The following is a 13585-nucleotide window of genomic DNA, read 5'->3' as shown; positions in this document are numbered from 1 at the left end:
AGAGTGCTTGTCTTTTTTCGGAATCGAACCTGCGCCTTGTTTGGATGAGCACTGACTTGTTAGAATGGCGGTTGTGCTGCGAGAGCCGCCTCGTTTTTGGAGGCGCCACTCGGAGTCCAAATGTGGACGAAGCGCCGCTGCGAGCCAAGCGTTGCGTTCGGGAGCAGTCGGGAGACGTTGCCGTTTGTCACCGCCCGCAAAGGCAGCGCGCGGGACCCCCGCGTGGCTCGCACGGAGGTCCGGGGGAGGAATAGAAGAGAACGCAACGGGGCGGCTCTCCGCATGTGAGCAGCCTGCGAGCGATGCGGCGCCGAGCCCAGCCCGGCTTGCGTGCTCGGCGCGATGGACTGCATCTGCATCGTCGCCGGCAACAAGGTAACCCGGCGCACGTTGACGCGGCGCGCGCCCGCCCGCCGCTCTCTTCATCGGGATGCGTTGGGGCTGCTCTCGTCGTCTCCCGCCGCCGCGCTGCTCTCGGCGCTGCTCTCGTCGTCTCCCGCCGCCGCGCTGCTCTCGTCGCTGCTCTCGTCGTCTCCCGCCGCCGCGCTGCTCTCGTCGCTGCTCTCGTCGTCTCCCGCCGCCGCGCTGCTCTCGTCGCTGCTTTCGTCGTCTCCCGCCGCCGCGCTGCTCTCGTCGCTGCTTTCGTCGTCTCCCACCGCCGCGCTGCTCTCGTCGCTGCTCTCGTCGTCTCCCGCCGCCGCGCTGCTCTCGTCGCTGCTCTCGTCGTCTCCCGCCGCCGCGCTGCTCTCGTTTTAGCATACTTGGTCAACCTCATGGCCTTTTTATTTCCTCAACTTTTAGTTCACTATAAATCGAACATTTTAGTCTTCATTTGAGTCCAAGAAAACATGATTTTATTAGCGTTGTCTAGTTTTAGTCAACAAAAACTGTCAACATTTGAGTTTTAGTCATGGCAATGATTTTAGCCCTCGTATATTTTGGGGGTCAGCAGATAACGTTGAACGTTTGGGATGGAAAACAATTTCCCATCAAATGTTCTCTCATCTTTATGATGAAAAACAACTTGACCCACAATGACAGTCCATCGTCAACTGGCTGCTTTGGCTACGTGCTACCGGCGTGTTAGCATTAGCCAGCATTAGTTAGCCGTTGGGTTAACATTATTGTTGGGATGTTAGAACCGTTGGATTCGGATTTGGAAGGCTCGTTGACTTTATTTTTCTTTTGAACCTTTTACCGTCAATCCCCCTCGTGTTTGCGTGTGTTGCTATCACTTTAACTGCAGATTCGAAAGGGGGCGTGTCACTATGTGTCACATGACCGTGTCACAGCGACAGATGAGTAGAGACGGGATTTTACAAAATCTCGTCTTTGTTCATCAACTAAAATCGATTTTAGCCGTTTTTATGAAGTGACGTACATTTGCGTCTCGTCTTCATTAGTCGACAAAAATGCACCGAAATGAAAATGCTTTGCTGAAACGCCGGAAGAACAATTATGCCCATTTTTACTAGAATTGCTTTTATTAGAATTCAATAAAATTATAATATTATTCTAAAATATGTATTTAGCTCCGGCATTTTAACCAAGCACAGTATAAATGGAAACGTGTTGGCTAATGCTACATTAAACACCAAAGCGGGTTGAGCATTTTCTGGCGGCGCCGTTGCACCTTCGAGTCAATGTAGTCGGCACAGGCAATGCGTGCGGCGCTCTTCAAATCAGCACATTGACTCATTGACCACAGTTTAAAAAGAAATAAATGCGTCTGTTGGCTCCAGCTCATCGGCTTCGGGTACGGACGGCCAAGTCACACTTGGCACCCGGAGATGGCGGCAAGCGTTTGCGTGTTTAAAACTGTTGATAGCAATAGTGCTAGCATTAGCTCAAGTATTTGCACGGCCACCAGGATGCCGGTGAAAAAGTGGAAGTGTTCGAGGGTCTCTTCTAAAAAAAATAAAGAAAGGAGGGAAGGCGCTGCAGGAGAAAGAGTGGCTCACCTGAACCGCACTACGCGGCACTTCTGGCTTTTTTCCCACCGCAAATTTTCAGTGGCCGAATCTTCATCTTCATCTGCATGGCTAACTTTGCCGCTGAACAACACGAGCCGTTGACATCCTCCTCAAATGTCTTCAGCCGGCGCTTATTCCGCCGTGCGTTCAAGCTCCGCTTTGCGTTTGCTCGGAACTTTATCGGCCAATGTGGTCGCCATCCACAAGTCACCAAAACGGCGACTTCTCGTGTCACGAGAGGACAAACGGCAAACAAAAGAATTGTGTTGAAGCTAAAGATGGCACCAAACGCTCGCTTTTTTGCCCCAAATTTAAGCTTTCAACAAACATGCACTCAAATGACAGCAGTTTATGCAGTTGAGCTTGGAAAAAAAAGTTGATTTAATGTTAACTCGCTCTTTAAGAACAGCTATTCATTTATTTCTTTTTGAACCTACTTTGATTGCATTTATTTTTTCAAATTGGAGCTAAAGTGCAGGGAGCTCGCAGGACAACATTTCAATTCAAAAGAAATAGAAATGATGGTTTGTCACTTTGTCACACGCGACCTTTTCTTTCTTTGCGTTCAAAAAAGAAAAAAAAAGTTCACCCTCAACGCACCTGCTAGCCGGCAGGTTTCCGGTGACCCGCGTCACATGCCAGCTGACGATTGAATATCGCAAAAAAAAGTCACACTTTGACACCGATGGCTGTTTGTTTGTTTTTGTCTCCGTTTTTGTTTTGAAAACGGAAAAAGGACCGATGGGCAGATTTTGGAAATCAGACAGAAAAGGAAAGCTTAGATGCACGATGCTGACTTTGCTACATTGTGCGGCCCACACACCATACGGTGTGTTTTTCCAGGTTTTACCATTGAGGGGACCGACTTGAAATTGTGGGGCCACATTGTGGTGGTCCCCACAAGTTCAGATCTCTTTTGGAGGGTCAAGACTTGGTTTTAGAGTTTGGGTTGGGGTTGAGGTTAGGGGAAGCAATGGGGGGGTAGCCAATCATTTTTGGGGGGCGGGGCTACCAAATGCATCGAGTCAATGAGATGTCCCCACGATGATACAAAAAGAAGTGTGTGTGTGTGTGTGTGTGTACTTGTACCAAAATACGTCTTTAAGCAACAGATTGAGGACATTTTTATGAAGTGAGGATATTTTGGCCGGTCCTTAAAACTCAAGACCTCTTTTTGAGGGCCAAGACTTGGTTTCAGAATTTGGGTTGGGATTAGGGGAGGCAATCATTTTTCATGCTTAGGGGGAGGGGCTAGGAAATGCATTATGTCTATGGACGTCCTCACAATTATACAAGTACAAGCGACAGACAGACAGCAGGGGGCGCTTTACCCTTTGAACCTCTCCAACAACACCACAAACGTGTTCTTCACAGTTGCGGGCTGCTGGGTCATGTGACGGATGCGCACGCACGCACACGGCGTGAGGCTAAATTTAGAAAGTGGAAACCTGTCATCTGCCATCGCCGTCACTGCGTGTGCGCGTGCTTGACGTACTACGTTTCCCATGATCATCTGCTGCTGTTGCTATGGCGAAGAGAGGAGGAGGAGGAGGAGGAGGAGGAGGAGGAGGAGGAGGAGGTCGAGGTCTCCTCCTGTGATGTCGCGTCACGTCAGATCTGCTCGTCGTAAAGTGACGACGGCGACTTGCAGACATTTGTTGCTGTGATGTCACTTCCTGCCACTTCATCTTCCTCCTCCGTCCTACATGCTCCAACTTCCCTGAGGCCGCAGCCCGTCGAGCTTCTCGTGAGTCATGTGAGCTCATTGGACCATCACTCCCCCACAGTGGAGCATCACACACACACACACACAGTGAGGAGGAGGCGGCGGCGGCGAACGCCAATGAGGAGCTTGGCAGGCGAGGAGGACTTCATCCGACCAGAAGAGGAAGCGGTGGAGGGTGGGGGGTGGCTGCGGAGGAGGTGGGAGCTTCTCCCTGAATGAAGGAAGCTCTCCGGGAGCGCTTTCCCGCTGTCCGCCATGAAGCGAGGCGAGGAATGAGGGCGGATGGTGAGGGCAGGAAGCAGCAGCGGCAGCGGCAGCGGCGGCGGCGGCGGCAGTGGAGGAGGAGGAGGCGAGGGCGGAGGTGGCCGTGGAGGTGCGGGCGTGGGGGGGGCCGGGAGGCGCGGGAGGTGGCGCCGACGCTCGCGCAGGAGGCGGCTGACGCCCAATGACAAGATGGCGCCGGCCGCCAAGAATCTGGAGTGTTTCTCGCCCGTCTTGTGCCACTGCAAGGTGGCGTGCACCAACAGCGCCATCTCGCTCATCTTTGGATGCAAGGTGGGTGCGTGCGTGGGTGCGTGCGTGCGTGCGTGCGTGCGTGCGCGCGTGCGTGCGCAAAAGCCTCCAACTTGCATTCCCGCCTCATTGGCTTGCGAGCCTTGCAAAAACTTTCCATCCACGGGACGGGTCGCAACCCGACGACCATTTTGTTTGTGGAAGCTTCCTTTAAAAAAAACATGGAAGGAGGTCAACTGCAGTACGACAATAAAATTGAGGGCAAAAATGAGTGCTGTCCAAGTTAAAGCCTTAACTAATTGATTAATCACAAACAAATGATGGCATTAATCACACTATTGGTTTTGAATAAACATAACGACATGCTTTAAAGGAAAGCGTTGAATAAATGTTTGCGTTTGACGTTCAGAATATTTGTTCATGTCATTTTCTCCCCAAGTAATTAAATAAGAAATCGAGCAGGCAATATTGAAGACGCCCTCAGAACATTAAATGTCCAATTAATTAAGCTGCTCTTTAAATTTGGCAGGCAAAAAATGTTGATGAAATTGTTTTTTACATTTAAAAATGTAATCATTTAACAGCTCTTGTAAGAATATTTTTTGAATTGATGTATCATTTCTGAACAAGCGAAATTGATCAAATAAATAGCGATAAAACAACAATTCAGATGACATTTGTTGCAAAAATCTCAAGTCCGAATGACATGTCAGCTCTCCTAGTGCAAAGCAAAACCGATTCATGACCGACCGATACCGATTATTGGTAGTCAAAGAGGTCGATAAGCGATATTTCACGTCGATATTCATTTGCAGTCAAAGAGAAAATATTGGTGTCAAAAACAACAAAAACCACATTGTTGAAATGCCAGGATGCATCTTTGATAAGAAGCATTGCCGGGCCTTTCCAGGCCTTTCCAGGCTCATCAGCTTGTCTTCAGCTCCCTAAACTTTTGTACTATAGCTCAGGTGGTGCTGTGGCAGTCTCCCAAACTGAAGGTTGTGAGTTTGTTCCTCAACCCTTGAGTCCCTTGTATTTGTTATTCTCAGTTCACAATGTTACTTTCTTCCAAGTGTAAATATGAGCCGATGCTAAAAAGGAGTCCATTTGGTCCCAGAGGCAAATTGACGATGCAGTCGTTTGTTTGTTCCTCAATGTTGTTGTTTTTGTTGCGTGTTTTTTGGTGACGGCCGCTTGTCACGTTGCTACTTTGAAGCGTCCCGCTCATTTTGACGGCTCTTTGCCATTTCTCTAAATTGTCAAGCAATCAGAGAAGGTTCAGAGGCAATTCAAAAAAATCCCCAAATTTGAAGAGGATCGGTTCCGTCACACCAAAACAATGCGACCGCTCGGCCACTTTTCAGGAGCAGCGTGACAAGATTGTCCAAAAATGCAGAGTCGGGTTGGATTGGCCTCACCAAAAATGTCCTCACAAATTCCTTTCTGCCGATTCAGGAGTGACTGACAACGTACGTTTCATTTCAATTCATATTTGATTTCCAAAAAAAAAAATGTTTTGTTTTTTTTCCCGTAAATAAATGTTCATTCAACTCATAGCGCATAACAGAAATGGAATCCTATTTATTCTTGAGTGGCTTTTTTCAGCAAACCAGTTAAGAATTACATACAGTGGTGAGTTGACTGTCAATTGTTTCCGTGGGACAAATGAGCGCCGCTTTCACCATCCTTTCTTTGAGTGGGACCGTCTGCTGCCTACTGAGTTGTGGATGGCGAGTTTGCGTTTTGGTTGGTTTGATGTTGCCATCGTTGCTTTCCATCTCATCCCCGGTTGCGCTTCCTCGTTGCCTTCCTGCCGCCGATGCTATTTTTAGCCTCTTTTGTCAGCGCTGCCTGCCGCGCCTCCTGGCCACTTTCAGGCCCGCTTGCGGAGGTGGCGAGGTCGCGTTCCTCGCTTTCATGCAAATGTCACATTGCCGTGCCTGCCAACGGAAGCTCATCATTTGTTCCCGCCTGCGTTGCGATGGATGGGAAGCACGCGCTCGTGTCGAGCACTTCCTGGAACAACCGCTTTCTCCGCACGCCGTGGCCAGAGGCCAGTTCCAAAGCCGCCCCTCACAAACGGGCATCGTCGTCCTGATTTTGAAACCCGAAGCCGCTAAATCCTGCTGCATCACGTGATGACGATGTGGTTGTGGTCACATGACAGCCGCGACCATCTCCAATGTGAAAGTGAGAGGAAAAGGCACGCAAGGCACAGGGAGAGAACTTGAGTCTGGATTTGAACCCGCGACCTCTGAACTGAGGCGGACTTGGCCACCAATGGACATCCACTATTCTGCATGAGCGCGTGATGATGCGTTTGGAAGCTTTTTACACTCGCACCAGTTGAAAAGTCACATGAGGTGACAGGCAGCTATTATTTTTGGGCTCCCATTTGACACTGTAGTATCTGTGACTGCGTGTGTGAGTCGTCTGAGGTCGTGTGCTGCGTCCCCCCAACATGTGACTTGAGCTTGCCGGGGATCCTTCAAAACGAGCGCGACTCGGTGGAAGGTTGCGCTTGCGTCACAAGACGCCTTTCTTTGCCGGACAATCGATTCATTCGTACGCTTTGATCATTGACATCATTTCCAAATGTCTTACTTTGCCAAATTGGCAACAGTTGGTCCACGGGGGCTCCATGAGCAGGGGGAGGAGTCTTGGAGAGCTCCCAGGACGCAGCGTACCAATTTCAACGAAGGACAACGTATTGTTGGCGCTCCGTTAGCCCGGGAAACGTCGCCCTCGTTGTGGCGCTCAAATGCGTCGTCTCATTTTCAAGGTGGCACGTGGCGAGCCGTCCACGCGTTTTGTACCGCGACTGGCGCCGGCCGTTCCGAAATGTGGAGCGACCGTGCGAGCGCCAGCAAACATGTTGAGCGTTTCCCGTTTGATGTTTCAGAAGTACCGGCACCACGATGAGGACTCGTCAGCGCCGGAGGAGGCGGGCGGTCCGGAGCTGGTCCAGGTGGCTGAGAAGAACCTGTCCCAGATCGAGAACGTGCACGGCTACGTCACCCATGCGCACATCTCTCCCATGAAGGCAGGTAGCGCACGTTTGCAAACGCTTCCCATGCTGGAAGCGCAACCGCAACACCTCCGCAACACCTCGGGAACACCTCGGCAACACCTCGGCAACACCTCGGGAACACCTCGGGAACACCTCGGGAACACCTCCGCAACACCTCCGCAACACCTCGGCAACACCTCGGGAACACCTCGGGAACACCTCGGCAACACCTCGGCAACACCTCGGGAACACCTCGGGAACACCTCCGCAACACCTCGGGAACACCTCGGCAACACCTCGGGAACACCTCCGCAACACCTCGGGAACACCTCGGGAACACCTCGGGAACACCTCCGCAACACCTCCGCAACACCTCGGCAACACCTCGGGAACACCTCGGGAACACCTCGGCAACACCTCGGCAACACCTCGGGAACACCTCGGGAACACCTCCGCAACACCTCGGGAACACCTCGGCAACACCTCGGGAACACCTCCGCAACACCTCGGGAACACCTCCGCAACACCTCCGCAACACCTCGGGAACACTTTGGTCACGTGATCCTCCCACCACGTTTGTTTGCCTTTTATATTATAGTTACTGTTAATTTGGCTTTCAGTTTGCTTATTTGAGTTATTAAAAAAAAAAAAAATGCTTGATTTGAGTTAGTTTTAGTATTCGTTTTTTATTTATTTATTTAGAAAAAGTGTATTGCTTGTGTGCAATATTTAATAAATGCCACGATCAAATGAAAAAAGCCACGCCCTTCTTACCTAGCGTTGCGTTTGGGCTGAATTCAATGAAAACTTGGGCGAGGCGAGCCAAAAGTCAAGTGCGCAAAATTGTGGCCTCGTCGTCCGGATATATTTAAAATGCGCATTTCAAATCTTTCCCAAAGACATTTAATTATAGTTTGTTTTTTGTAAACATCAAATGTAGTTCAGTTAGGTTTTGTTTTTTTAAAAAGCATTTTCGTTTTTTTTTTTTTGTTCTTTTGTTACTATTAGTTAACTTTAAAAAAAACAACCTTGCCTCTGACCTGCAGCCGTTGGGGTGCAAGCGTACGTTTGTACGAGATTGCGCACGCCTCGAAGGCAAGTAGGAAGAAAACGTCATCGAAATGAGCTGCATTTCTTCGCAGATCTTCACGGCGGCGCCAAACGGCGAGGTCCGACAAGCAGCGCACGGGCCCGCGATGCGGTGTTGCCAAAAAGTCGTCTCCCTGCAAACGACCGTCCGGTCTTTGAGCCAGCAGTTTTCAGGGCGCACGTCGGAGCGATGCACTTTCTCACTGAGGCCTGCGCAACTGCATGCCCATATTTGGAAGTGCCGATGCGACCAGGACGTGGAGGTGTCGCGCTTTATGGATTCGGCCCCGACTGTCCGGCTCGGGCCGTCACGGTTCCGTGCAAGCGGCCAAGTGACGGATATGCCACTTGCTTGTAGTACCTGCACTCCAAACTAGGTGGCAGAAGAGGCTACATTGTTCTGTAGCGCTTTGGAGGCCGCAGAATGTCTTTGCTTATTCAGTCGAGCCCCCCCGGAAGGAACTGCGTCACCTCCCTGTGGTGGCGGGTCCAGTTTTGGCTTCGGCAGCGACAGGAGCGCTGGAACGCACTGATGACGCAAGGCGTACGTTTGCTAGCCTTGCCAGGCCCCCTGCTCCGTCACACTCGGGGGGGGGGGGGGGGTCCGCTCTTTTATTTCGCGTTTTATTTCGCTCTCAAATCGAGCACTCTATTCGTCTCGCTGTTTTTGCGCCGCCGTCGACGGATGGCGATGACGCTCGGGGTTTTTGTTGTCCTGCGAGGGCGCGCCACTTTCACTTGGATGCTCCGTCATGACGCTTTCTGGACGTCACTTGCACCTTCTCCAGATTCTCCAGGCTGGATGTCACCTCTCCTCCTCCACTGGATGTGGTTTTGGCGAAGGCCCCTCTGGGTGGTACACTTTCCCGGGTCTTGGTGACATTGCCGGTATTCGGCGTTCCGTGCTGTTTCAGCAGCGCCATCTGGTGGTCGGGAGGGATGAAATACAAGGACATTTCCGTCGGTAACTACGTTCTATGAGTCCCGAACGCTCGTTGTGAGAGACTGGGTTCCGGCCGCGATCCCCTTTCATACACAAGGATCACGTCAGCCGGAACCCTGGAAATGTCCTTTTAGGAATTCTTTCTCGAGTGACGCATGCACGTGGGGGATTTCCGCGCGGTCAGGAGGGACTAAATAGCACCGTAGTTACATACGCAACTGTCGTTTTTTTCTTCTTCAAATTTTGATGCCAATATTTTCCCTTTTTAGTCAAAGTGAATGTCGGCTTCAAATATTGGTTATCGGCATCCTTGACAATTAATAATCGGCATCACCTCTTGAACGTTCCCAAACAAACAATGGATAGCATATCACGCGCGTGCTTACATGAAGGTGACGTCACCGTCTCGTCACTCGCTTGTTGACAACATTTCATCCAAACACAAGATTTCACGCACATTTCACAGAAAAACACGTGCATGTTTATGCAAATAAAGTCCCGCGCGTGACGCGGCGGCACGCCAGAAGACCAGCAAGTACGTTGGGAGCTCTGCCGTTTGCCCGCCGGCCGGATGGCGGCAGAGCGTCCGCCGGACCGTCTGTCCTGGCCCCGTCTGTCCTGGCCCCGTCTGTCCTGGCCCCGTCTGTCCTTGCCCCGTCTGTCCTCGCCCCGTCTGTCCTCGCCCCGTCTGTCCTCGCCCCGTCTGTCCGCGTGTCAGCCTGCGCCTGTTTTCCCGCAGGTGGCGTCGCTGGAGTGCGTGTTTGATGGCTCGCCATCCTTAGGACTCCACGGGCCGGAGCTCCCCTCCTCTCCCGCACCCTCCTCCCTCTACCCTCACGGTGATGACAGCCCCCTCCCGTCCTGCTCCTCCAACCCGTACCCCCCCGTCCAGGTAAACCCTCGCCCCTCCCCCTTCTGCCTTGTGCGTGTGCATGCCGTTTGTATGACACAAAAGTCTACTTGAGAACTTGACTCCATGCATGAAGACCATCAAGCAGTTTTTTTTTTTTTTGTTGCCCACCTACGGAAGACGATTAGGACCAGTGAAGAGAGAAAAAAAAAAAGTTTGGCAGGATTGTCACTTTCAAGTCAGAATTCTGAGAATCAAGTCGGAATTGAGAATAAAGTCAGAATTGTGACTTTAAGGTCTGGAAATGCTAGCGCTGAATTCTGACTTCAAAGTGAGAATTCTGCCAACCGTTTTTTTCTCTTTCTCTTTTATCGTCTTCCGTAGCCACCAAGGACAACAAACGTCCAACCAAAAGAAGGTTCCACTCTTCGCTTCACATCACGCAAGTCGAGGTCCGATCTTAAATGGCCGGCCTATCAAGTTTGATCACTAATTAATGACGCTTGAAAAAAAGCGTCCTTAATTCCTGCCATTGTATCATACGTGCCTGTTGCCGGCAATCGGCGTTAGCGTATCCAGCATTAGCTGCTTATTGCTAGCTAGCATGTAGCAAGAAAGGTTTCATTTGGGGTAGCACGTTATTTCAATTTCAATTTCAATTTCAGAGCTACTAACGATGTAACAATTCATTCAAGCCTCCATTCAATTCCATTTTCGATTTTCACTTCCCCATTTTCAATTCAATTCCATTTTTTTTCTTTTCTTTTAAATATTTGACCCATTTGGTAACCAAAAGATGTTTATATTTGAACATTTGCATTTTGGAAAAAAAAAGGGAAAACAACTTGAATGAACTAATAATTTTGACTGTTGTTATCCGTGTTTTGTGGTTAAGGTTAATTTTGTGGCGCGGCAACAAATTGTCAGCTTTGTTGAGGATTGTTGAGCATCGGTTGACGTTTTTCCTTCACGAAGGCCAACCGACGTCTGTTCAACAAGTGTAGCAATGAGGCCCCCTACTGGACTAACACGACACTACATCAGCGACGCGTCTTTGACGGCGAGCGTCATTTGATAACGACACGGATGATAAATTGCCTCCTGACGTGAACAAGGAGCTCCTTACAACGTTTCAAACATGACGTCGATCACTTCCAAAGTCCCGAGCCCGTTTTTACGACAAACGCCCGCCGGCCGGCCATGAGGAACAAAACGTGCGTCTGCCCCAAAAAAGGGTTCGACTAGAAACGATGAAAACGTGTGCAAGGCAAAACACGGCGTTGCCAACCCATGCCTTTCTTTTTTTACATCCATGCGTATCTTTTTCTATTGATATTAAATCCATTTTTGATGCATCGTCACATCCCTAAAAGCCACTCAAAAATTTATTTTGATAATTGATGAATCGGTCTATGATTTTATGATGTTTTTTTTTTTTAATGAAATGCTAATAAATGCGATTTGATGTGCAAGTCAACGCCCCGAAAAGAAGACACGTGTAAAGACGACATTCTGATCTTGCGTTTGTGGAATACGAGTTAAGAAGCCAAATGCGGCCATTTTGCGCCTTCTCAGCGGGCGGCCATTTTGACACTGAAAATGACATCACGGGTGCTCAGGCAACAAGCGATCATTGCTCGGCTGTTTTGTGAAGCTGAGCCGCCATTTTCAGTGGTCAGCAAGTGGCAAAATGGCTGCCGCCTCAAAATGGCTGCATTTGGCCCCTAAACTTAACAAATGTTGCCAAGTAAGCGCTAAAGTTTGCCAAGAAGCGATTTGGATTCGGTGAGCGTTTGGAGAAAGGTGAGACTGAGGCGGGGCTCCATCATCACCAAAATATTCATCGCAAGGATTTTGCACATCGTTGGAATCGCTATTTGGACGATTATTTATTTTTGGGTGCTAAACAAGAAAGTGTTTAAATGTAAAAAAAAAAATACAATTATTTGAAACACTGTAATTATTGAAACTAAATGTATTCAGTTGTTTTAAAATGTTTAAAAGATGCAAACATATCAATTTAAACAACTCAACTCAAAATTTCTATGAACTCATTTAAAGCCAAAAACGTCTAAATATGTTTTAAAATGTTTTTTTTCTGCACTCCCAAAAACGTATTTATACATTTCTTTGTATTTTTATGCTCGAGCATACAGAATGCTCCTGACACGAAGAGGTGGCGTTATTACAAAAAACGTCCAGCAGGTGTCAGCAGAGTATAAGAGATCAGCCATGTTGCAACAAGCTGGTTTGGGAATTAGGATGAAAGTTGGAATGCGAATTGCTGCAAAATGGGAACAGATAGAAACGTACTTTTTTCCTGATGAAAGAAGACACTCGGATCTTTCTTTTGCTAGCTTCCATGTTTTGATAGCAATACAACACCTTGTGGGCCTTGACAAATTTTGTGAAGGGGGGGGGGGGGGGTTGCTTCTGTGAAAAAGACTGGGAGTGAATGACTTAATAAGCTTTTTTTCTTTTCTTTTTTTTACAATTATGCTGATTTTGTAATTGTGGAGTGTAATAATTGCAATTGTAACGACATTTGGATGAATTGTCACCTTTCAGGAGACTTTTGTTGCGATTGCCAATGAAAGGCATCGATCGACGTACGCCGATCACAAACTTCCTGGGAAATGAAGTCGCCCGCTCGCTGCGTCTTTTCCGGCAAGTGACGCGGTCTGCGTGCGCCTCCTTTAAGAGGAGGAGCACCTCGCTGGTTGACTCCTCGGCTGCTGCCTCATTCGCGTTTGTCTGGCAGAGGATACAGAAAGGGAGGGGGGGGTGTTGTGTGGGGGTTGTCATCCACAGCCCCCCCCCCCCCCTGTTTGCTCCCCACCTCCACCTTTTGATTTGCGACAAGCGCTATGCTCCACTCGCTGTGCTACGCTAAAAAGATGGGTCGCCGCATGGCGGCCACCCTGAGGAGGAGTAAGCACCTCTGTCGCCACCTGCTGGTAAGTCAAAGCTTACCCCGGAGAGCGCCCGCCGCACACGGGCCTCCTCGTTGATGAAGACGAGGGTGAGGTTGCTGCGTCATGTTGATGGCGTGTCGTCCGTCTGGCAGTTCACGCGCCTCCTCGCCGTGTGTGCGTGTGCGTGCGCGTGCGTGCTGTTGCACTGCAGCGTTGTGGCGTGCGTATTGCTCAATGTGCGTGAAATGGTCAATGATGCCGAGCGGCCGCTAATTGCTCATCGTCTGACGCGCTTCCGGCGACTTCCGGCGACTTCCGGCGACTTCCGGCGACTTCCGGCGACTTCCGGCGACTTCCGGCGACTTCCGTCTCCAGGATTTGCTGGAGAGCAGATTTAGTCTCGGTGAATTCTTCTTTGCTTGAGTGCGGTTGTGCCAGATCGATTTTTCTTTTTGTGCCGTGTGACCTCCTGACCTCCGCGGGTATGAATCCTGGTTCAATTCAAATGTAACCCCAGTCCAGTCCCAGGTGAAATCCGGCTAACGGAGATATGGATATTGAATATC

The 13585-nt window shown here is 49.7% G+C and overlaps 1 protein-coding gene across 28 annotated transcripts in view; it reads left to right on the top strand.

Moving 5' to 3' along the window:
- dlg1b (discs large MAGUK scaffold protein 1b) overlaps positions 1–13585 on the top strand; it is a 49038-nt gene that overhangs the window by 17393 nt on the left and 18060 nt on the right. For 17 of the 28 annotated variants that reach the window (XR_013291170.1, XR_013291171.1, XM_077557902.1 and 14 more), the window contains 2 exons: positions 7115–7255; positions 9994–10146. Coding sequence is in view for 26 of the 28 variants with exons in the window: in XM_077557902.1 (XP_077414028.1) it covers positions 7115–7255; positions 9994–10146 (294 nt within the window). In the remaining 2 variants the exon portion in view is untranslated. Of the gene's footprint in view, positions 376–3551; positions 4255–7114; positions 7256–9993; positions 10147–13585 lie in introns of those variants that run through there. The other 11 variants (XM_077557920.1, XM_077557926.1, XM_077557925.1 and 8 more) reach the window with 4 other exon arrangements.

The sequence above is a fragment of the Vanacampus margaritifer genome, chromosome 2, assembly GCF_051991255.1.
Source record: "Vanacampus margaritifer isolate UIUO_Vmar chromosome 2, RoL_Vmar_1.0, whole genome shotgun sequence".
Lineage (NCBI taxonomy): Eukaryota > Metazoa > Chordata > Actinopteri > Syngnathiformes > Syngnathidae > Vanacampus > Vanacampus margaritifer.
This window is presented reverse-complemented; position numbering and strand designations above follow the sequence as displayed.